This window comes from Trachemys scripta, chromosome 4 (genome assembly GCF_013100865.1).
Source record: "Trachemys scripta elegans isolate TJP31775 chromosome 4, CAS_Tse_1.0, whole genome shotgun sequence".
Taxonomy (NCBI): domain Eukaryota; kingdom Metazoa; phylum Chordata; order Testudines; family Emydidae; genus Trachemys; species Trachemys scripta.
Genome location: NC_048301.1, coordinates 97,728,652 through 97,750,229, shown reverse-complemented (window position 1 = coordinate 97,750,229; position 21,578 = coordinate 97,728,652). Strand labels below are relative to the sequence as shown.

General features: G+C 41.8%; 1 protein-coding gene across 2 annotated transcripts; it reads right to left on the bottom strand.

Annotated features, from left to right (window-relative positions):
• Positions 1-513: 513 nt before the first annotated feature.
• On the bottom strand, positions 514-20,894 carry TMEM41B (transmembrane protein 41B). Of its 2 annotated transcripts, none has more exons than XM_034770048.1 (7): positions 20,693-20,894; positions 17,005-17,122; positions 15,560-15,688; positions 10,927-11,020; positions 9,399-9,503; positions 7,301-7,439; positions 514-759 (listed from the first exon to the last, which is right to left on the bottom strand). In XM_034770048.1, exons 1-7 carry the CDS (start codon positions 20,766-20,768, stop codon positions 590-592), a joined length of 831 nt encoding a protein of 276 aa, XP_034625939.1. In that variant the 5' UTR covers positions 20,769-20,894; the 3' UTR covers positions 514-589. The 2 variants fall into 2 exon arrangements, with proteins under 2 accessions (XP_034625939.1, XP_034625940.1); XM_034770049.1 differs by having other exon boundaries at positions 20,621-20,723.
• Positions 20,895-21,578: the final 684 nt, after the last annotated feature.

Genomic DNA, 21,578 nt, shown 5'->3' with positions numbered 1-21,578 from the left:
GCAGTTTTACATCATTGGAATTTAACATACTGCTCCAAGAGAGAAGGCTTATGTTTTACAAGTGAATGCCATTGTACTTTACATTATTCTGGGACCAGTAAGGACAAAAGCAGATGAAAGTGGAAAATTAGAATGAGAAAATTATTCAGACCAAACCATTAAGTTACATTCAAGTCTGCAGAGTCATGTAGAATGCTACAAACTAAATTGACCAAAAGTTATTTGAACTTTTAGAAACCAATATTTGTAGGTTGCATTTTAAGCTATCCAATTTTGCCTTTCTGCCCCATATATGAAGCAAAGCAAAAAGTTAACTAATCTTCTGTGTTTTGAGTTTCCTCCTCTCACCTTCAAAGAATAAAACACTGATGGTTTGGACTACAAAACTATATGCAGAGTATTTCTGAACACAGTTCTTTGAATGTCAGACAGTAAAATATGCTCCTTTAAAGAAATAAGGAAGTTCTTATCCATTACAAGTCTCCCCTTTTTTACATTGCTGAGGATCTGATAAAAAAAAACAAACATACAAATATCAGAAGTGCTGATCCTGAGATGAATTATGGGAAATTTAGATCCAATGTGATCTTTATTCAAACTTTTGTTTAAGCTTCTTCTGGAAGACTGCTGGCAGAATAGAAAGAATAGCTAGAATCATGAGAACAAATACAGAGTTCCAGGAAACCGCTTCCCCTGCTGTTGTAAGCTGGTACAGTGTTGTTCCTGCCTTAATTGCTACAAAAGATGGTGGTGCAACACCTATGTGTACAGAGATAAAACAAAGAATCAGTTAAAGAGAACTAAAACAATAAAAGCACAAGTTATTTTCAATTTTTTGTTTTTTAAGGCAAGCAAATGCTCTCAATTTTAGAACTTTGTTGGAAACAGTTTAAAGCAACAAAGTCAAGAACTTAATAAAAATACAGATCATAAAAAGTACAGTATCATACAGAAAAACATACATACACCATTTTTCTATAGCACCTAGACCTTATATTATAATCTAAAGAGGTGTACATTCTTTTTCCCGCTATGTATGTTGTACTGACTTTTTAGTTTGCATATACAGATTAAGAGTAAATAGCACATGGGGATTAGACCAAAAACAACAGTTTACCATGTCTAATTTTGTTTCTAATTATACATTTCTGCATGGATTTTTGTTAGTAATCCATTATGAAATAAAATACTACAGACTATTTCCAAACAAAGACACCTAACTACCCATCTATAATAAAAAAAGACAAGAATGTATGCTGGTACACAGGAAGTCAGAGAGCAATTTGTAAAGGGTCACCATTTATAAAGAGGGGAAATATAATCTGTAGTTCCATTGAAGCACAGGGAGAGAACTGAGCAAGTTTACCCAACCTGAGATTTCAGTTTGGATAGCTAATAATTTATGCATGTGGTTAACTTGATTACCATGAGTAGTCCTTTTCTTTACAAGAGTAGGGCCGCCTTCCTAAATTGCCACAACAGACTATATCCTAAAATCCCAAACTAAAGACACCTTACAGTTCCCATTCATATTATTTCTATTCATACTAAATTTTAGAAGACAAAGCCCTTCAAAAAAGCATACTACTTAGTAAGCTTTATTACAAACAGATTGTTATATATAAGTCTCAACACCATAGAACAGTCTTGTTAAATTACATGCTGTTTTTCCCTACATAGTTAGTGGTTAATAAATAATAAAATAAGTGCTAAGTAGATAATCTTCGTTTGTATTTTTGTTTAGCTATGCAGCTCAATAAAACTAGAAGGTTGGGAAAATATAATTTTCTTGTGACAAGGAAAAAAAAGGAGTTTCCGAAACTTCTCGAAGCACCTAATCTAGTAGACACCAATGAACAGATGTATTTTGACATCATAGGATTGTTGTTGTTGTTTTTTAGGGGAAAATAATTCACTTGTTCACCAAGATAGAGACAATTCCCATCCTGTAAGATTAATTTAGTTACCACTTTCTTTTAGGTTCAGTTGAGACAATAATAATAATAGTAATACCTAGCTCTTATATAGATCTCAAAGCACTTTACAAAGGACGTCAGTATTATCATCTGCATTTTACAGATGGGGAAATCAGTGCACTGACTTGCCCAAGATCACCCAGCACTCCAATGGTGGGAACTAAACTAAGGTCTCCTGAATGATAATCCAATATTACATCCACTAGACCAGTGGTCTCCAAAGTGGGGTGTGTGCACCCCAGGGGCTGCACAAGAGGATCCTCCGTGGTGCGTGGCAGAAGGAGCGCTGTCGGAGCAGCGCCGCTTCCTCCCCTCTCCCCCCCTCGACAGTTCGGCCGGGAGTCCGAGCGGCTTTCCCCGCCCCTTCCCCCCCCCACCCTTGGCAGTTCGGCTAGGAGTCCGAGCAGCTTTTTTTTTTCCCCCCCTCCCTCGGCTGTTGGGGTGCGCGATCAAAAAGGTTTGGAGACCACTGCACTAGACTATACTGCTTCCTATAGAGTTAGTAGTACATGAATAACTCATAGCCCAGGTGAAAAATATTTGTAACAAAATGCAAACTGAAGACTTCACAAAACATTTTTTGAATTTCATTAGGAAGTTAATCCATTCAAGAAAAATGACAATGGTAAACAAATTGGAGAAAAACAAGCCTTCATGTGAAAACATGAGAGATTCTGAGGCAAAACAATTTTGCGACCAGGGGCTGCTAACAGGGAGTTTCGCAAGGGAGTTTGGAAGGGGAGCAGGAAGGGGGCGAGGGTCCCTTGCCGGTTCCATCTGTTTTCTCTTGATTCCCCTTAATACCTATAAAGCAACTACATTCTAACTTTTTGCTTAAACAACCCTTTCAGCTGACAGGGGGCTGCAGACGGGAGTTTGACAGAGGGAGGTTTACGATGGTTAGGAAGACCCGCAACACCTGTGCCAGCACTGCTGCTGTCTCCTCCACCTGTGCCTGTAGCCAGACAGAGTGCCTAAGCATGGATGCCTCTACCCAGATCCTGGTGTGGTTTTGCAAAGACTGTAACTTGCAATTTCCACTTACTGATATCCAGGCTGGGGGGACCATCCAATGTGAGAGGTGCCTGCTGGTGGAATCTCTCAGGCAGCAGGTGGGAGAGCTACAGGAGGAGGTGGCTAGGTTGAGGAGCATCCGTATCCACGAGCAATTCCTCGACAGTGTCCATGTGGAGACAGCTGAGGTAGCTGTCCCAGTACACAGGACTGCTGATACACCACTGGTGGAGGAGGAGATGGCTCAGGGTGGACACTGGCAGCTGGTTACTTCTGGCAGCAGGCAGTGCTCCACCCTTGCTCCGAACCCTCCTGCCGTGGTTATAGGTAACCGTTATGCTCTTCTTGATACAGGAAAGAAGGAATCACTCCCTACAGTAAAGGAGGAGAAGCCTCGTACCCCTAAGGCTGGAAAGTCTGCTGCCACCACTGCGAATAGGAAACGTAGGGTAGTGGTGGTCGGAGACTCTCTGCTGAGGGGGACGGAGGCGCCCATCTGTCGCCCTGACATTTCATCTCGGGAGGTATGCTGCCTGCCGGGGGCCCGTATCCGAGACGTTACGGAGGCATTGTCGAGGATTATCCGGCCCTCTGACTACTACCCCATGCTACTCATCCATGTGGGCACAAATGATACTGCGCGGTGTGACACTGAGCGGATCAAGAGTGACTACAGGGCTCTGGGAGTACGGGTGAAGGAGTTTGGAGCGCAGGTGGTATTCTCTTCAATTCTTCCTGTCAAAGGTAGGGCCCGGGCAGAGACAGATGCATCATGGAGGTGAATGCCTGGCTGCGAAGATGGTGTCGCCAGGAGGGCTTTGGCTTCCTAGACCACGGGATGCTATTCGAGGAAGGACTGCTAGGCAGAGATGGCGTTCACCTTTCGAGGAGAGGAAAGACCCTATTCGGACACAGACTGGCTAACCTAATGAGGAGGGCTTTAAACTAGGTTCGACGGGGACAGGTGAGCAAAGCCCACAGGTAAGTGGGGAACATGGAGACCGGGGAAATGAGTCGGAAACAAGAGGGAGTGTGGGCTATATTGGCAGAGAGAAAGGAGAGTCAGGACAAAACTGGGAGGAAAGATCAAACCAGTATCTTAGATGCCTATATACAAATGCGAGAAGTATGGGGAATAAGCAGGAAGAACTGGAAGTGCTAATAAATAAATACAACTATGACATTGTTGGCATCACTGAAACTTGGTGGGATAATACACATGATTGGAATGTTGGTGTGGATGGGTACAGCTTGCTCAGGAAGGATAGACAGGGGAAAAAGGGAGGAGGTGTTGCCTTATATATTAAAAATGTACACACTTGGACTGAGGTAGAGATGGACATAGGAGACGGAAGTGTTGAGAGTCTCTGGGTTAGGCTTAAAGGGGCAAAAAACAAGGGAGATGTCATGCTAGGCGTCTACTACAGGCCACCTAACCAGGTGGAAGAGGTGGATGAGGCTTTTTTCAAGCAACTAACAAAATCATCCAAAGCCCAAGATTTGGTGGTGATGGGGGACTTCAACTATCCGGATATATGTTGGGAAAATAACACAGCGGGGAACAGACTATCCAACAAATTCTTGGACTGCATTGGAGACAACTTTTTATTTCAGAAGGTTGAAAAAGCTACTAGGGGGGAAGCTGTTCTAGACTTGATTTTAACAAATAGGGAGGAACTCGTTGAGAATGTGAAAGTAGAAGGCAGCCTGGGTGAAAGTGATCATGAAATCATAGAGTTTGCAATTCTAAGGAAGGGTAGAAGGGAGAACAGCAAAATAGAGACAATGGATTTCAGGAAGGCAGATTTTGGGAAGCTCAGAGAGCTGATAGGTAAGGTCCCATGGGAATCAAGACTGAGGGGAAAAACAACTGAGGAGAGTTGGCAGTTTTTCAAAGGGACACTATTAAGGGCCCAAAAGCAAGCTATTCCGCTGGTTAGGAAAGATAGAAAATGTGGCAAAAGACCACCTTGGCTTAACCACGAGATCTTGCACGATCTAAAAAATAAAAAGGAGTCATATAAAAAATGGAAACTAGGACAGATTACAAAGGATGAATATAGGCAAACAACACAGGAATGCAGGGGCAAGATTAGAAAGGCAAAGGCACAAAATGAGCTCAAACTAGCTACGGGAATAAAAGGAAACAAGAAGACTTTTTATCAATACATTAGAAGCAAGAGGAAGACCAAAGACAGGGTAGGCCCACTGCTTAGTGAAGAGGGAGAAACAGTAACAGGAAACTTGGAAATGGCAGAGATGCTTAATGACTTCTTTGTTTCGGTCTTCACCGAGAAGTCTAAAGGAATGCCTAACATAGTGAATGCTAATGGGAAGGGGGTAGGTTTAGCGGATAAAATAAAAAAAGAACAAGTTAAAAATCACTTAGAAAAGTTAGATGCCTGCAAGTCACCCGGGCCTGATGAAATGCATCCTAGAATACTCAAGGAGCTAATAGAGGAGGTATCTGAGCCTCTAGCTATTATCTTTGGAAAGTCATGGGAGACAGGAGAGATTCCAGAAGACTGGAAAAGGGCAAATATAGTGCCCATCTATAAAAAGGGAAATAAAAACAACCCAGGTAACTACAGACCAGTTAGTTTAACTTCTGTGCCAGGGAAGATAATGGAGCAAGTAATTAAGGAAATCATCTGCCAACACTTGGAAGGTGGTAAGGTGATAGGGAATAGCCAGCATGGATTTGTGAAGAACAAATCATGTCAAACCAATCTGATAGCTTTCTTTGATAGGATAACGAGCCTTGTGGATAAGGGTGAAGCAATGGATGTGGTATACCTAGACTTTAGTAAGGCATTTGATACGGTCTCGCATGATATTCTTATCGATAAACTAGGCAAATACAAATTAGATGGGGCTACTATAAGGTGGGTGCATAACTGGCTGGATAACCGTACTCAGAGAGTTGTTATTAATGGTTCCCAATCCTGCTGGAAAGGCGTAACGAGTGGGGTACCGCAGGGGTCTGTTTTGGGACCGGCTCTGTTCAATATCTTCATCAACGACTTAGATATTGGCATAGAAAGTACGCTTATTAAGTTTGCGGATGATACCAAACTGGGAGGGATTGCAACTACTTTGGAGGACCGGGTCATAATTCAAAATGATCTGGACAAATTGGAGAAATGGTCTGAGTTAAACAGGATGAAGTTTAACAAAGACAAATGCAAAGTGCTCCACTTAGGAAGGAAAAATCAATTTCACACATACAGAATGGGAAAAGACTGTCTAGGAAGGAGTACAGCAGAAAGGGATCTAGGGGTTATAGTGGACCACAAGCTAAATATGAGTCAACAGTGTGATGCTGTTGCAAAAAAAAGCAAACATGATTCTGGGATGCATTAACAGGTGTGTTGTGAGCAAGACACGAGAAGTCATTCTTCCGCTCTACTCTGCTCTGGTTAGGCCTCAGCTGGAGTATTGTGTCCAGTTCTGGGCGCCGCATTTTAAAAAAGATGTGGAGAAATTGGAAAGGGTCCAAAGAAGAGCAACAAGAATGATTAAAGGTCTTGAGAACATGACCTATGAAGGAAGGCTGAAAGAACTGGGTTTGTTTAGTTTGGAAAAGAGAAGACTGAAAGGGGACATGATAGCAGTTTTTCAGGTATCTAAAAGGGTGTCATAAGGAGGAGGGAGAGAACTTGTTCACCTTAGCCTCTAAGGAAAGAACCAGAAACAATGGGTTTAAACTGCAGCAAGGGAGGTCTAGCTTGGACATCAGGAAAAAGTTCCTAACTGTCAGGGTGGTTAAACACTGGAACAAATTGCCTAGGGAGGTTGTGGAATCTCCGTCTCTGGAGATATTTAAGAGTAGGTTAGATAAATGTCTATTAGGGATGGTCTAGACGGTATTTGGTCCTGCCATGTGGGCAGGGGACTGGACTCGATGACCTCTCGAGGTCCCTTCCAGTCCTATAATCTATGAATCTATGAATAAAGAACATAAAATAAATCTGAGTTTCATGTTTTCAATACAAAACAGTCATTCTACTTAAAAAAAAAAAAATCACAAAATGGGACAAAGGACACTGCTGATGCGTACAGATTTGGCATGTAACCTTGGACAAGTAACTGAACTTCTGTCTCATTTTCACCAACTGTAAAATGTGAACAACAATGGAGTAAGATGTGAGGCCCTCACATATTATGATGATCAGCTCCATAGAAAAACATAAATAAAAGAAATAGTGAAGTCATGTAATCATTCAGTATACACTAAATGTTTCTCTGAATGGGAAGGAAAAAACAACAGGGTCCTTAGAAAGCTTTAATTTATTAACCAAAATTCTTACCTAGAAAAGTACCAATGAAAAATACTTTCAGTGGTACATTTATTACAGGAGATGTTATATTGATAAACCAATTAGGAAGAAAAGGCGTTATTCTCAAAAATATTATGTAGTTAATGAGGTGTTCTCTGTGTCGTTCAACCTGCCACAAAATTAAAAAAAATTCAGTAAAATCCCTGTCTTGGAAATACAATGATCTTAATTTAAACACATGTACCATTAAATAAGGCTGTTCTTATTCAGATATAGTGCATCTGTAGTCTGGTTATTAGCTAAGAAGTTTATATACACTTTTCTTTAGCAGAAATTAACGAAGGCAAAAAAATAGGCAGACAAAATATTTAAACAAGTTCCGACTGGAGCTTGTGAAAAGGGTCAGGAAAACATTTGTTAAATATAGTTCTGATTTTTGGGATGGGAGTTAGACATCATATTCTATCTACTCAGTGAACTAAATCAACTCACTCTTTAACAGGGAAAAAAAATAGCTCATCAAGGAGCAACTATTGGTCTCTGTTTGTGCAGATACATCAGATAGAAAAGCAGAATGTATAAACTTAGATCCAGATGCCCTTTTACACCACATACACCTCTACCTCGATATAACGCTGTCCTCGGGAGCCAAAAAAATCTTACCGCATTATAGGTGAAACCACGTTATATTGAACTTGCTTTGATCCACCGGAGTGTGCATCCCCGCCCCTCTCCCCCCTCCCCGGAGCACTGCTTTACCGCGTTATATCCGAATTCGTGTTATATCGGGTCACGTTATATCGAGGTAGCAGTGTATTTGAAAACCTTATTCAGACTTGAGGTTTTACTGTTTATACACCAAAGTTAGATACAGTATGTGTGTCTAAATAAAGAAAGAGGTGCATTTGAACATGCATTAGCGAGAGGAGCCTAAGGCTTATTCTGACCAGCTAACATACTAAAACTAATAACTACAAATTGCCTTTTCAACACCATGTTAAAAATACACTTTTTATCCTGGTGAAAAACAAGAAAGTGAAGCCTTAAACTATAACACAGTTTGATCTTACCTGTGGGCCTTGAACCAAGATGCGTTATCTGATTTAGAAACAGCTTCTCAACATGCTTATAACATGGTTTTGGGCTGTTCGTGTGTGCAGCTTTACTAGTGGAGATAGGTCCCAGATAGCAAGTGCTTAATGTTTTCACTTAATTGGAAAATATCCCAGGTTTTAGCACAATTCTTAAAACTATCTCGGTTTCATCTACACTGCACCATCTGTAGCTGTGTTGAAAGAGTAATGGGACAACTACATTGTAATCAAATCCCACTCCACACCCACAGTTGAATAATCATGTAAATGGGACTAGAGACCCTATATACACAAATAGTGATAACAGCTTAATGCGATTCCTGCCAAAACAGATCAGGTACAGTTTGCCTGGCTATGGAGAAACATGTTTAAAAGATTTTTTTTTAAATGAAATATACATCCAAACAAAGATTTGTAAAACAGTTATTCCTGATCCACAATGGCCAGAGAAGTTGACTTTAAAGTTTGTTTAAGAATAGAACATTGGGCACAGAAAGTAAAGAGCATGATTTTGTTCATCAAGAATAGCTCTTCCAGTGAAATTCATACAAGAGGGTGTTTACTGTTGTAACATTAAAAAATCATGTTTTTTAAAATCTGAAATAAGAGTATTACTTCAATTAGACAGATTAACTATGAACTCAAATTTAAGAGGACAGTTTAATTTTCAAAAATTAAGCTGATTCCTTATATGAAAAAGTTTAAATATCACATTAGGAAGACTATATATTTAATTGTATTTGCTGAACCTGCTTAATGCTAAATTTGCTTTCCACCTTATTCCATAAATATGCTTTGGGCCAGATTCTGCCATGCTTATTCATACCAAGTACAGTAGTACTGTACACTTAATGAGTTGCACCATTTGCTTAAAGGAGAATACACTTGGAGTGAGGTGCTAGTTGTGAGTAATGATGGCAGAATCAGCCATTTCTTATTAGGTTTACTGTGAACACCAAAACCCCTTATGATTCCATCTTTTTCAATTCTAAGTTTATATAATCAGCATGAATGTTTACCAAAAGCAACTTTACCTGCTCTGACCATTTCACTGCTTTCTCTGTTAAATATTTGTACACAACTGGCCGTCCAACTAAATATGAAAGCATATAACAGAAAGAGGCTCCAAGTCCAGAACACTGCAAATGAAAAAGAAAGTGAGAAGAAATTCTTTGCAATTTGTACAACAATCTCTAATCCCTGCTGATTTCATTAGTAGTAAAGGGCCTGGCTCCATACAGCTATCCATTTAGGCTGCTTTACAGGGTTCTCCTTTTAATTGTCTGTTAGCCACTCCTACATATACACATACAACACCAATCATTAGAATCTTTTCTATAACAGCTTTGCTTAGGCCAGAGGTTCTCAAGCTGTGGTCCGTGGACCACCAGTGGCTCATGAGTTCCATTCAGGTGGTCCACAGATAGTTCCCTCTAAGGTGCGCACCTGGGCAGCCGCACACAAGAAAATGAAGGGCTGCCCACCTAATTAGTGGAGCTGCGCAGGCACATGTGGTTCTACTAATTAGGTGCCTGGACCCTGGAGAAGACACACATGTAAGGTGATGTTGTGGCATTAGAAGGAATATGGGGTAGGTGGGAGGGAGTGGTGGGTGAGAAGAGGGGGTGGGGGAAATTTAGGACATGCAGGGCTGTGGAGGCCTGAGAAAGAGGCGACTTTCCCCAGCTCCAGGGCTACAGCTGCCATGGAGAGACAGCCCTCCTTCCCAGCCTGAGCTCCGTGGTGGGGGAGAGACCCCCTTGCTTCTCAGCCCCAGCTTGGGGGCTGCCGCAGCAGGGGAGAGACAGCACTCCCCAAACTACTGCTAAAAAAATTAATGGAAATTACTTGTCCAGACAAGTGATTTCCATTACATCTGCGGAGAGGTGTGAAAACCATTAAGCCCAGATCTTTGTTATATGATCTAGTTCTGGCTCTTCAGAGTACTCCCATTGAATCTTTAGTAGCAAGCAGCACTAGATTTGGTGGGGGTGCTGCTAGGTGTTTTGTAGAATAAAGACCTTATTTGCAAGCTCTTTGAAGCAGGGATCTGTCTGCAAGCTCCAAGCCATGTGTTAATGTGCTCCAGGGCTTGTAAGAACTCCATGAGTCTACTGTGAGTTTTTGAGTTGGTGACACACACAATGTGAAACCAGGAGAACTTTGCCTGTTTCTACAAAGGCTCTGTTGCCTTTGCACAGCGTGGGTCCTAAATACTCATTTAAAATACCCATAACCAACCACCTGATCAGCAAAAACAATAAGGAGTCCTTGTGGCACCTTAGAGACTAACAAATTTATTTGGACATAAGCTTTCATGGGCTAGAACCCACTTCATCGGATGCATGAAGTGAAAAATACAGGAGCAGGTATAAATACATGAAAGGATGGGGGTTGCTTTACTAAGTGTTAGGCCAGTCTAACGAGATAAATCAATTAACAGCAGGATACCAAGGGAGGAAAAATAACTTTTGATGTTGCTCCTAAACCCTGCTCGACCACAAGAGCAGTCATCCCAAATGCCAATTTATTGGGGGAGGGGAAGGAGAAATACATACTTACCAGACAGACAAGAAATAAGGCTAATGGGAATGGATAAAGAAACCCTGAGAGGATACTGAGAAATATAGAGCCGGGTATAGCAAATGTTTGCAAGCTGAGTGCTTCTCAGTTAAGGATAGAACATCATGTTACTTAGAACTTTTACATTCTTCATTTTAAAAGTGATCATGGTATTTACCAACTTGCAAGCTGAACATTAGAAATATGTATATCCTCAAAATACTACTGTTGGCATAAGCAGTTTACAAGAGATATTTGGGAAGCAATGCATTAATATATTAGTTTTTAAGGCCTTGCCCACATAAACTTGCACCAATTCTACAAAATCTTTTTTGCAAAGACACTCTTAGTTAAATCAGTGCAAACTGTTTTTTTCTTTCAGATTTTAGGTTTAGTGTTCATTCGAGTGACGGGACGACTGAAACAGCTTTGATAAAGTACAGTACAAATAAATACTATATGACCAGTAACAAAACCTCATTCTTCACCTGCAGCATACACATACCATTCCAGCCTCACACCACTTTTCTTAGATTTTAAGGCCAGAAGGGACCACTAGAATAATCTAGTCTGACCTTCCACATAACACTGACCATAGACTTTTCACCTTGTCATTCCTGCCCAAACCTCTAACTTTTGTTTCAGCTGCAGAATTTTTTATTTTTTATTTTTTTTTGGCAGAAGTTGCCAAAACATCCAAAACATTGTGGAGGTTTTATGGATTTTGGTACTAGGATAAGACCAAACCCATATTTGCTTGTGACGTACGCCAGAATTTGAAACCAGGTCTTGAAAAGTTAAAGTCTAATACAATAATCCATTGCATAGGACACCCCCTTAAAAGAGTTTAATTTTAAAAAGTGACATGTTGGCACACAAACCAATAGTAATATCAGACAACCATGAGATCGCCTTCCTACCCTAAATTTCTTCCCTTATAAAACCTCTTCATCCTAGAGGTCCAGGTTAAGGACTACATACTTCTCACTACATAAACTAGATAAGGGATGTCAAACATATAGTCCAGATTAAGTTAAAGTATTTATTTATGTGATCAGCACGACATGTTCAACTTGTGCAGAAGCTCACTCAGTGTTGTTGTTTTTTTATAAAGTTGTATTTTTAGTCCTCACAGTTGTGAAGGAAGCCATCCAAATGCAAACCTAGAGTAACTGATGTCATGTAGGCATGAATCTAAAAGCACTCAGAGTGGTGGACTCCCTTGTCCAGTATTAATCTGCTTGAAGTGTCAATTCAGATTCAATTATGATACATCATTGTTGACCACTTTAGCAAATGAAACTGAGAAAGTGATAGCAATAAAGTCCATGGGAACTGGGAGTTGCTGCCTGGAAGTAGTGGAAAAAAAGTTCTGGGCTCTTGCCATCAATTCAGCTCTGTGTTGATATGAAGTGGCACTACAACATTGTTCATCTGATGTCTTATCAAGTAGTAGGCTAACTGGAGCCAAAGTTGAAGGGGCCACAAGTGGAAGTCTAGAAAGCACTGTCACAAGCACTCAACAATGTGGTGTACAGGTCCAAAACAAGTCTGTACCATCATAGTCAGGTTTGATTTTATTCTGTTTAGAAATTACTATGATAGGACTCTGTCCTCTGGAAGAAAAGCCCTCACTGACCAGAGCTGATCATGGCTCCTGTGAACACTAACAATAGTGATAGGGGGAAGGACAATTCTTCTTAGTTCACACAGAAGTGCACTTAGGCAAACAGGCAGAAGGCACATTTCAGGCTTGTTGCCAGCTGTTGTTGGGATCAGGTAGACACTGATACTTCTTCGGTTTGCAGACACCACCACTAAGCATTTTGGGAAGACTCACTGCTTGTACTGGTAATGGCTGGCCCTACTATGAATTTCAGGTACTTCCTGTGGGCCGGGTGGATAGCTATGCGAAGCATGAGTACTGTAAGTCGACAATTACAAGCCTCTATTGAGTCTGAAGTGATGGAATGATGGAGGCAAGTGTTAGCATCCTGAATCTGTGTCATTTTCATTCAATCTCCTCAGCTCTAGGATAGGACAAAGGCCCCCTTTCTTCTTCAGAATAAGGAAATAGCAGAATATCTTTCCCCGTACTCCTGCAGTACCTCTTCTATGACTTCTAGACAAAGCAACGAGGCCACTCCTGTTTGGAGCAGGTTCTCATGAGAAGGGTGTCTGAAAATACAGGGAAGGAGGAGGAGTACGTAGGGGGAAAGGCAAGGAAATGGTTAGAGTAGCCAGGACTGATGATGCCTAGCACCCATTGGTCAACTGTAATCACAACCCACACCTGGTGAAAAAACAAGGTGGCTTCTGAAGGTGAGGATAGGCTCTAACTTGGCTCCAGTCTCTCTCCTTGGGCCTGATATATGTATGATTGCAATAGGGAACTGGGGTGCATTCCCCTAGGGATCACAATCTAAAATCTTTAAGGGAGTAGAACACTTCAGCTGTTTGGCTGCTGAAGAGCTCCATCCCTTCAAAGTGCATTGCACTTCTTGGAAATGCCGAACACTTGAAACCAAAGCCCATCTCATGGTGATGGCAGAGTCCGATACAACCATGGCTACTTGTAAGGATATCTTTGAGACCATTTGACCCACCTTCATGAGCTCTCAGAGTTCTCTCTTGTTATCCTGTGGGAGCATTGTCGGAAAGTGGACTTGCTCTTATCTCCCAAAATTATATTTTGAACAAAGCCTGATATTTTACTTTAGAACACAAGACCTTAGTAGTGATGCTAAGGAATCAGTCTTACACCAAAAAAAGGTCCTTTTTTTATGGTCTCTTTTCTGGGGTGCCCTTTGCAAACCTGGATTTTTCCTGTACTGCTAATATCACAAGTCACCCTTAAGTTACGTTAAGCATATAAAGTTTCAAAGCTCTTTTGTGGCTCCTCTTTTTTGCTCCTTTTAGATGAGGGAGGGAGAGTGGTTGGGGTCTGCCAAAGGTGAAGATTATGCCCTTCTCGAGTTCAAGTGTGCCCTCACTGATAGGGAGGGCAATCCTGGCTGGGGCTGAGGAGTTCAGGATGTCAAAGAACTTAATGACCTTTTCCTGGGTCACTGAGATTTCAATGCTCAGAGCCTCAGAGAACCAGGTCAGCGGGTACTAGAATGCCTTGAAGGTGTCAGGTACAAGTGCTACTGCCCCATCTAGTAACAAGGGAGGTTGCTGGAACTCTTTTGGTGCTGCCTTTTCACAGAGGCCCATGTCTGGCTCAAGCAAGGGAGGTCTGGCTAATGACGCCACTAGGGAGCAAGATCTTCTCTTCCATAAGACCTGGCAGGGATATCTGCTCCAGCACACACATGTGGTTCCCTAGTATGATCAATGGGGGCAAAATGCTTAATTCATTGGTAAGGGAACTTGTAAAAAATTTAGTATTAATCATAATTTAAAGTGCCATCCTGATATTAACTGTGTGACTGATTAGAATAACAAGACAAACAGTATCAAACTCAGAGTAAATGAACAAAGTGTAAAATTGCTTTGTAAGCATATTGCAAGGGTTTGAGATAAACACATCACAGCATGCACATTAGTTGACCAAAGTCTGTCACTAATCTAAGAAGAGCAACATTTAACTATTAAAGCAGCAGATGTCATGGTATTTAATTAGACAGCTGATTGTTTTTTTTAAACACTTGTTACCTTACATCCATCTTTGTCATTTCAACTCATTTCCCTTTTGTATAGGATCCATTTAAAATGTTATTTGTGAACAACTGCTTTTTGGAATAGAAGCAGCTGTAAGATAAATCATTACTGAATTAATGACATTGGATAACCCTGTTTTGAGTTACTAAAACCTCTCATATTGAGTTATAGAGAAGACCTCCTCCACCATCCTTTTTTAAAAATTATAAGTGGAACAACCATTAAAGGTTAATTTTTATCTAAGCATTTTTTATTACTAATTAATATATTCTGAACTCTGCATCACTACCAACAAAAAGAGAACTGCTGCTTGGAGTAACAATTAGACTGTATTTTAACTCCAAATATCTTGTTCTTGTTAACTTCACATAAAGAGATCCAGCAATTCTTTGTGTAAAATAGGCATTACAGGAATTAAGGCGTGCCTTGAAATACTTCTGAGAAATGCCCCAGATACAAATTTAAATTCTCTCTTTTTATAGTAGCTGTAATAGATGCAGTGTTTGAGTATCTTAGGAATGTGGGGCTGTACTTAATTTTGATTTTCTTTTTAAGATCTCCACAAGATCCATACAAATGATTTGAAACAATTGAACCAATATGTTCTATAAAGCCAGATAGTTTATATGTTAAGTTACATATTAAGACCTATTTCCAAAAAGGACACTGTCAAGATTGGTAGATTTAAAACAACTTTCTAGCTCCATTTACTAGTGTACAACTTTCATTCTGCCAGTCTGGTCCATTCTTACAGGCAGGCAGGCACGCACTGAAATACACAAGAAAATGACTAAGTACTTTAGAGTTCAATATTCTTGTGCATTTCAATACCTAACCCAATAGTTACATTTTTAATCTTCATCCTCTTTTACATCCCTCCTTCAATGTTTACATCCCTCCTTCAAATTTTTCAGAGAAAAACACCGTTAACTGCAACTAAACAACTTTCAGATCACCAGGAAAAGGATACAAAACATATGTGGCAAAATAAGCCACTAATACTTGGACGTAGAAGGTGTCTTTGTATTTGGAGAGGACTTTTCCTAAGGCCTTGGCATCATCCATGTCTCTGGGAATCTTTATACATTCTCTCTCTTCTCTGAAGGAAAAAAAAAAAAAAAGAATTCCAGGAATTAGGCTAAGTAATCAGTAAATAAAATTTTAAAACTCATTTGCCCCAATATAAGATAATAAATCAAAGAGCTATAATGTGAGCAAAACAATTAGTCTAATTGTTGGTGTGATAACTTTCCTAGGCAGAGAACACAAATCTATAGGATTCTGCAGCTCAAACCCTCAGATAATTTTAGGTGTTTTCAACATTATTTCTCCTTGTTCAGATTATACAGATGAAGAAAAATTAACACTGACTGAGATTTTTTGGGAGGGATGGAGTGTTACATCCTTCTTCACAAGAGGAGACATTTTTCAGGTATTTTGCCTTATGGGTGCGTACTTTCTTTTTTTGCCTTTTTAAAGTTGAAGTATGCAGTACAATTTTTGTACTGTTATACCTTATTTCAGTTCGGCATGAGATATAATTTTATTTTTTGGCCACTATAGTTAAAAGCAATACAACCTCCTCACTGTGGACACAATTATACCAGTATATACATGCCTTATACAGGTATAGCTTATTTCCCCCACCTATATGAGAACAAACAACACCGGTATAAATCACATTTATATCAGTATAACTGTATCCAAAGACGGGAAGGTTGTACTGCTTTAATTATAGCAATATAGTTAAAGTGATAAAACTTTTGCTTTTAGACTAGCACTGACTGGCAGTCTCCAGCACTTGCTTATGGATATTTCCAACTTTGAGATTTTATATTTTGACTTTCTGGGTTGTCTAATGAATTTCCTTCCACCCCTCCCCATCCCCTTTTTCATATTTCTATCAAGTTATGAAAATGTTGAGGTATGTCAGTTTGGGAACCTCCTAAAACGGGGTTGGCCAACCTGTAGCTCCGGAGCCACATGCGGCTCTTCAGAAGTTAATATGCAGCTCCTTGTATAGGCACCGACTCCAGGGTTGGAGCTACAGGCACCAACTTTCCAATGTGCCGGGGGGTGCTCACTGCTCAACCCCTGGCTCTGCCACAGGCCCTGCCCCCACTCCAGTCCTTCCTGCCCCCTCCCCATAGCCTGCCATGTCCTCGCTCCTCCCATTCCCCCCCAGAGCCTCCTGCATGCCACAAAACAGCAGATCGGCAGGGCTGCCAGTGGGTTGGAGGCGCTGGGAGAGCTAATGGGGGACTGCTGACATATTACTGTAGCTCTTTGGCAATGTACATTGGTAAATTCTGGCTCCTTCTCAGGCTCAGTTTAGCCACCCCTGTCCTAAAACCTTTAGTTGTAGAGGATACTACAAAGAAAAGCCAGCAAATTAATCCTTCTCAATATACTTACTCACTAAGCTGTGGAAAATATTTATATACTAAAAACATAATCGAAGCAGCAGATAGAAAGATGGACACTAATATGAGGAGTGACATTCGTGCTGATCCACCTTCTATATGGGCCTTTCCTAAAATTAAACAAAATTATAGTTAACAAAAAAAATAAATATGACCAAGTTCAACGTTATGCTTTCAAAAGTTTTTAAAGTACGTATTTTGTGGATAAAATCTTCCCACCAAAAAGCCATCTCTCTTATATTCCCTAGAAGCTGCAGCCAAGATCTTGCATTCCTTACTTGAGCAAAGCTCCCACTGACATAAACCCAAATAAGGACTACTGGAGCTGGCCCTCAATTAATACATTAAGGGAGAAAACCTGCTTTACACCTTTCAGAGTAGCAGCCGTGTTAGTCTGTATCCGCAAAAAGAACAGGAGTACTTGTGGCACCTTAGAGACTAACAAATTTATTAGAGCATAAACTTTCGTGGACTATGCATCCGAAGAAGTGGGCTGTAGTCCACGAAAGCTTATGCTCTAATAAATTTGTTAGTCTCTAAGGTGCCACAAGTACTCCTGTTCTTTCTGCTTTACACCCTTATTAATCACAGCAAAGTAACATGAGAACACGGATGTACAGTACACTAAACTTTTTGCCAAAAACTGGTTTAGCTACAGTGAACAAAATGCTGATGGCCATGCTGTCTAAACTCTGCTCAGGGAAGATCTAGCCCTGCACTAGCTTGGGCCAGCCATGTCAACACTACAAGAAGAGATATTTTTAACACGTTAACTAATTAAGGTAAATCCTAGGAGATACATTTACAAAAACATCTTGCCTTTTCTAGACTAGGATTTTAATACATACTTATTAACATATTGTAGCGAACATGTTAAAAAAACACCTTTTCCTAATGAAGACAAGGCCTAAGGAAAAGGTACTTTTAAAATAGCTTTCACTTAGCCTTAGTATACACAGGAAAGTTTTTTTCAGTATAACTTAAGGTGTGACATTAAACTGATACAATGATACAAGTAACCCCTTTCCCCCCACTCAATGGAGATACTCTACTCCTGGGGGAGTTCTGCGCTACTGCGTGCACGCATATTTAATGACTCCCGCAGATTTCTAAGTTTTCATACAGAAAAAAGCGTCTGCCAAAATCTTGCTGCAGTTCCGCCTTTTGCCCACCAGAGGGCGCTGTGCACAAGAACAGCAGCAGCGCCCCGCAAAAAATAACTCATGCAATTCCACCTTTTGCCCACCAGAGGGTGCTGTGGCAATAGAACAAAGTTGCAGCTCCCCGCAGCGAGGAAAATTTATTAGGGGAGTTGCATTCAGAGGCTTGTGATGTGAAAGGGGTCACCATTAAAAAAGTTTGAGACCCACTGGTATAGCTGATACTGGTTTAGCAAGCAAAATGAGCTATACCAGCAAAGGCATATTTTTAGCAGTATAACTGCATCTACAATAAGGCTTTTGCCAGCATAGCTATTTTGTTCAAAATAAAAAAGCAAAATTTTTAAGTGTATACCTGGCCTTAGTTTCTCTGCTGGGGCTCCACAACACAAAAATCCCTAGGTGCTGGTTTCATTTGCAGCTCCTGGTGGCATGATTATGATGCCACTATGCGACATACATAGCAATCTATTGCATTACCATTTCAATGTTGTAAGCCAGAAAAAGGATGATGAAACATATATAATAAAAACAAAACAAGTGCTAGGACTAGTTTCAAGTTTACTTACTTTGCCAATTTTGCCTTGAAGTCAGTACAAATGTTTACCATATTCCCTTAATTTTACTGCCTCTTTTGTCTGAAGTGCTAGACCCATGCAGCTACTAACTTAATTGTGTCTTTGGGTGGGTTTTTTTTGTTTTGTTTTTTACTACCACCAGGATGATAATCCAATATGAGGAAGGGAAATCTACTGGATGGAACTAATAGTAGTAAAATTAAGTATGTGTATGGGGCATTAGTATGTTCTCTATTTCTCACCCATTCCACCCAAATTTGTTCTAACAGTTTGCAAGATATACAGTAGAGAATTTATTACAGGTGGCTAAAGATTTTAAACTGCACTGTAAAACCATGCCAATTTCCAAACAGTGCTAATATAGTTAAATGTTTTTAACACAACCCAGAGTAGATAATCACAATACTTGCCATACCTAGTCAGACTAAATACATTTGGTTGCCTTACCCAAATGCACCTGATTGATAGGGCAACAATGTACTTAGAAAATCCTTTTCCAACTCTCACTATCAATTTACAACCAGATATTAAATTATTCTACTATTTTACATACCCAGTAACTACACACAAATTAAAGCCCCAATCTTGCAAGCCGCTCTATGCAAGTAAAGCTACATGTGAGCACAGGGTTGCTCATGACAGGTTCTAGAACTGAAAACTAAGGATATATTTTCATTTTGAACGCCCTATCATCAGGTTAGGTCACCAAATGCCAATGAACAGCCTTATGTACAACTGTGTGTAGTTTAGTCCTTTATTAACATTGTTTCCCTGAAAATGCCCAACCTGACAAACTAACAAGTGACAACTCACAATTCATAAGTGCTGCAGACCCTTCTGTATGAGCCATTCACCCAAGAATGGTTCAGTACAGTGCCCCTCACTAGCACATAACAAGGGAGGGCTCAACTGACCAAAGTGAGATGTCTGCTTTAAGACATTCAGATCCTGACCAATGGGGAAGTGACAACTGCAAGAGAAACAATGGGGGGCAAAGAGGGAGCTACCAGGGGGTAACTGGCAGGGAGAGGCTTGCTCCCTTGCTTACCCTTCCAGAAGAAGGGCAGAGATACCCATCAGCACAGAATGAGCCACAGCATCACAGCCCTAGCGTGTCCTCGGAGCTATTTGCTTAACTGCAACACCTGCCGGGCTGCCAACAACACTGCCTGCCACCTCCGTGCCTGCATACCCCTGAACAGTGACCCTACACAATGCCCCTCTTCCTGCTCCCATCTCCCCATACTGCCCCAGTCTCACCAAACCAACCCCACCCCACTTCAGTGCCCCTTTCCCCGACACTGACCCCAGAGTCCATTCCCCTGCCCCAAACCGACTGACACTACAGTGTCCCCTACCCCCACACTACTCCAAACCAACCCCCCCTCAGTGCACTGTCCCTGAAAACTGACCCCACAGACCCTCCCTCTCCCTACCCCCTATTACCCCCAAACCTACCTCCCCTCAGTGCCCCTCCACAAATAGCAACCTTGCAGAGCCCCTCCCTTTGCCCCAAACCAACCCCATCTCAGTGCCCCCACCTCACACATCACTGGACAGTGCCTCTCCCTTAACACACCCCCACACTGGCCTCTCCCCAGACACTGACCCCACAGAGCCCTTCTCCCTGCCCCCAAACCAATCCCCCCTCCGTGTCCTTTCCCCAGATACTGGCCCCACAGAGTCCTTCTCCCTGCCCCCCTCTGCCGACCCCCCTTCGTGTCCTCTCTTCAGACAGACCCCACAGACCCCTTCTCCTGCCCTCCTCTGCCCCCAAACCGACCCCGTGTCCCCTCTCCGACACTGACCCCACAGGGCCTTCTCCCTGCCCCCCTCTGTCCCCCAAACCGCCCCCTCCCCGGACACGGACCCCATTCTGCCCCCAGCCGCGGCCCCGCTGCTCACACCGCCCCCCGGCCCCAGGCAGGCGTCAGGGCGGCACCTTCGATGCGCTGCTGCTGGGGCCGGGCGCTCGCCAGCTCGCCGGGGCCCCGCTCCGCCGCTCTCCGCTGCGCCATGGCCCCGCGCTGCCAAGAGCCGGACGCCCGGCGACGAGACACAGGCCCAGCCAGGCGAGCCCAGGCCTCCCCGGCACTAAGAGCCGCGAGAGGAGGCGGGACCCGTCGCTCCCATCACCCCACCAAGGCCCCACACGGCGCATGCCCGCCCGCACCGCCGCGCTCGCTGGGGCCTGCAGGGAGAGTGCTCCGCGTTTAACTGGTAAATACGGTAACGCCAAGCAGGGTTTGCGTTTTTAACCTATTAATTACGACAAACACTTAACTGTGGTGACGCTAAATCAAGACTCTGTTTAACCATGTAAATACGGTAATTCCCAAGGGAGACTAGGTGCCCACTCAATATATGCTGTAAAACTGAGGGTGAGTTGCATGTTTCAACTTATGCTAATGCCCAATCATGGGTGCGTTTAGTCCATTAAATACGGCAGCGCACATCCAGATTTCACTGTTTCCCGCTTCCCAACATTAAAATAGTAAAGCTTAGATCAGTGCGCGTGTAATGCTTAACCCAATAAATAATCTAAAACAGGGTAAACTGAGTTAGGTCTTCCTGATTAACCCATTAAACATGGTTTAAACCTCAAGGTGAGACTTCAATATATATGGTAATGTCCAGCTAGAATTGCGTGTTTTATTGAGTATATATGGTAGCCTGTGTAGCCTATTGAATATAACAGTAAGGCAGGGCTGTGTGTCTAGCGCAATAAATACGATCATGCAGTTAAGCATGGTAATACTCAGCTGAGGCTGAATGTTTAACCGCTATACTTGGTAACACATTCAACCAGAGCTCATTGTGTTTTAACC

Excerpts from the sequence above, each read along its gene's own strand:
- TMEM41B (XM_034770048.1), bottom strand. The coding sequence starts at position 20,768 with ATGGCGCAGCGGAGAGCGGCGGAGCGGGGCCCCGGCGAGCTGGCGAGC. Across the intron at positions 17,123-20,692 it reads CCAGCAGCAGCGCATCGAAG|GAAAGGCCCATATAGAAGGT; the intron begins GTGCCGCCCTGA and ends GTTTAATTTTAG. Across the intron at positions 11,021-15,559 it reads TATTTTGCCACATATGTTTT|CTTGCAAACATTTGCTATAC; the intron begins GTATCCTTTTCC and ends AGAAGCACTCAG.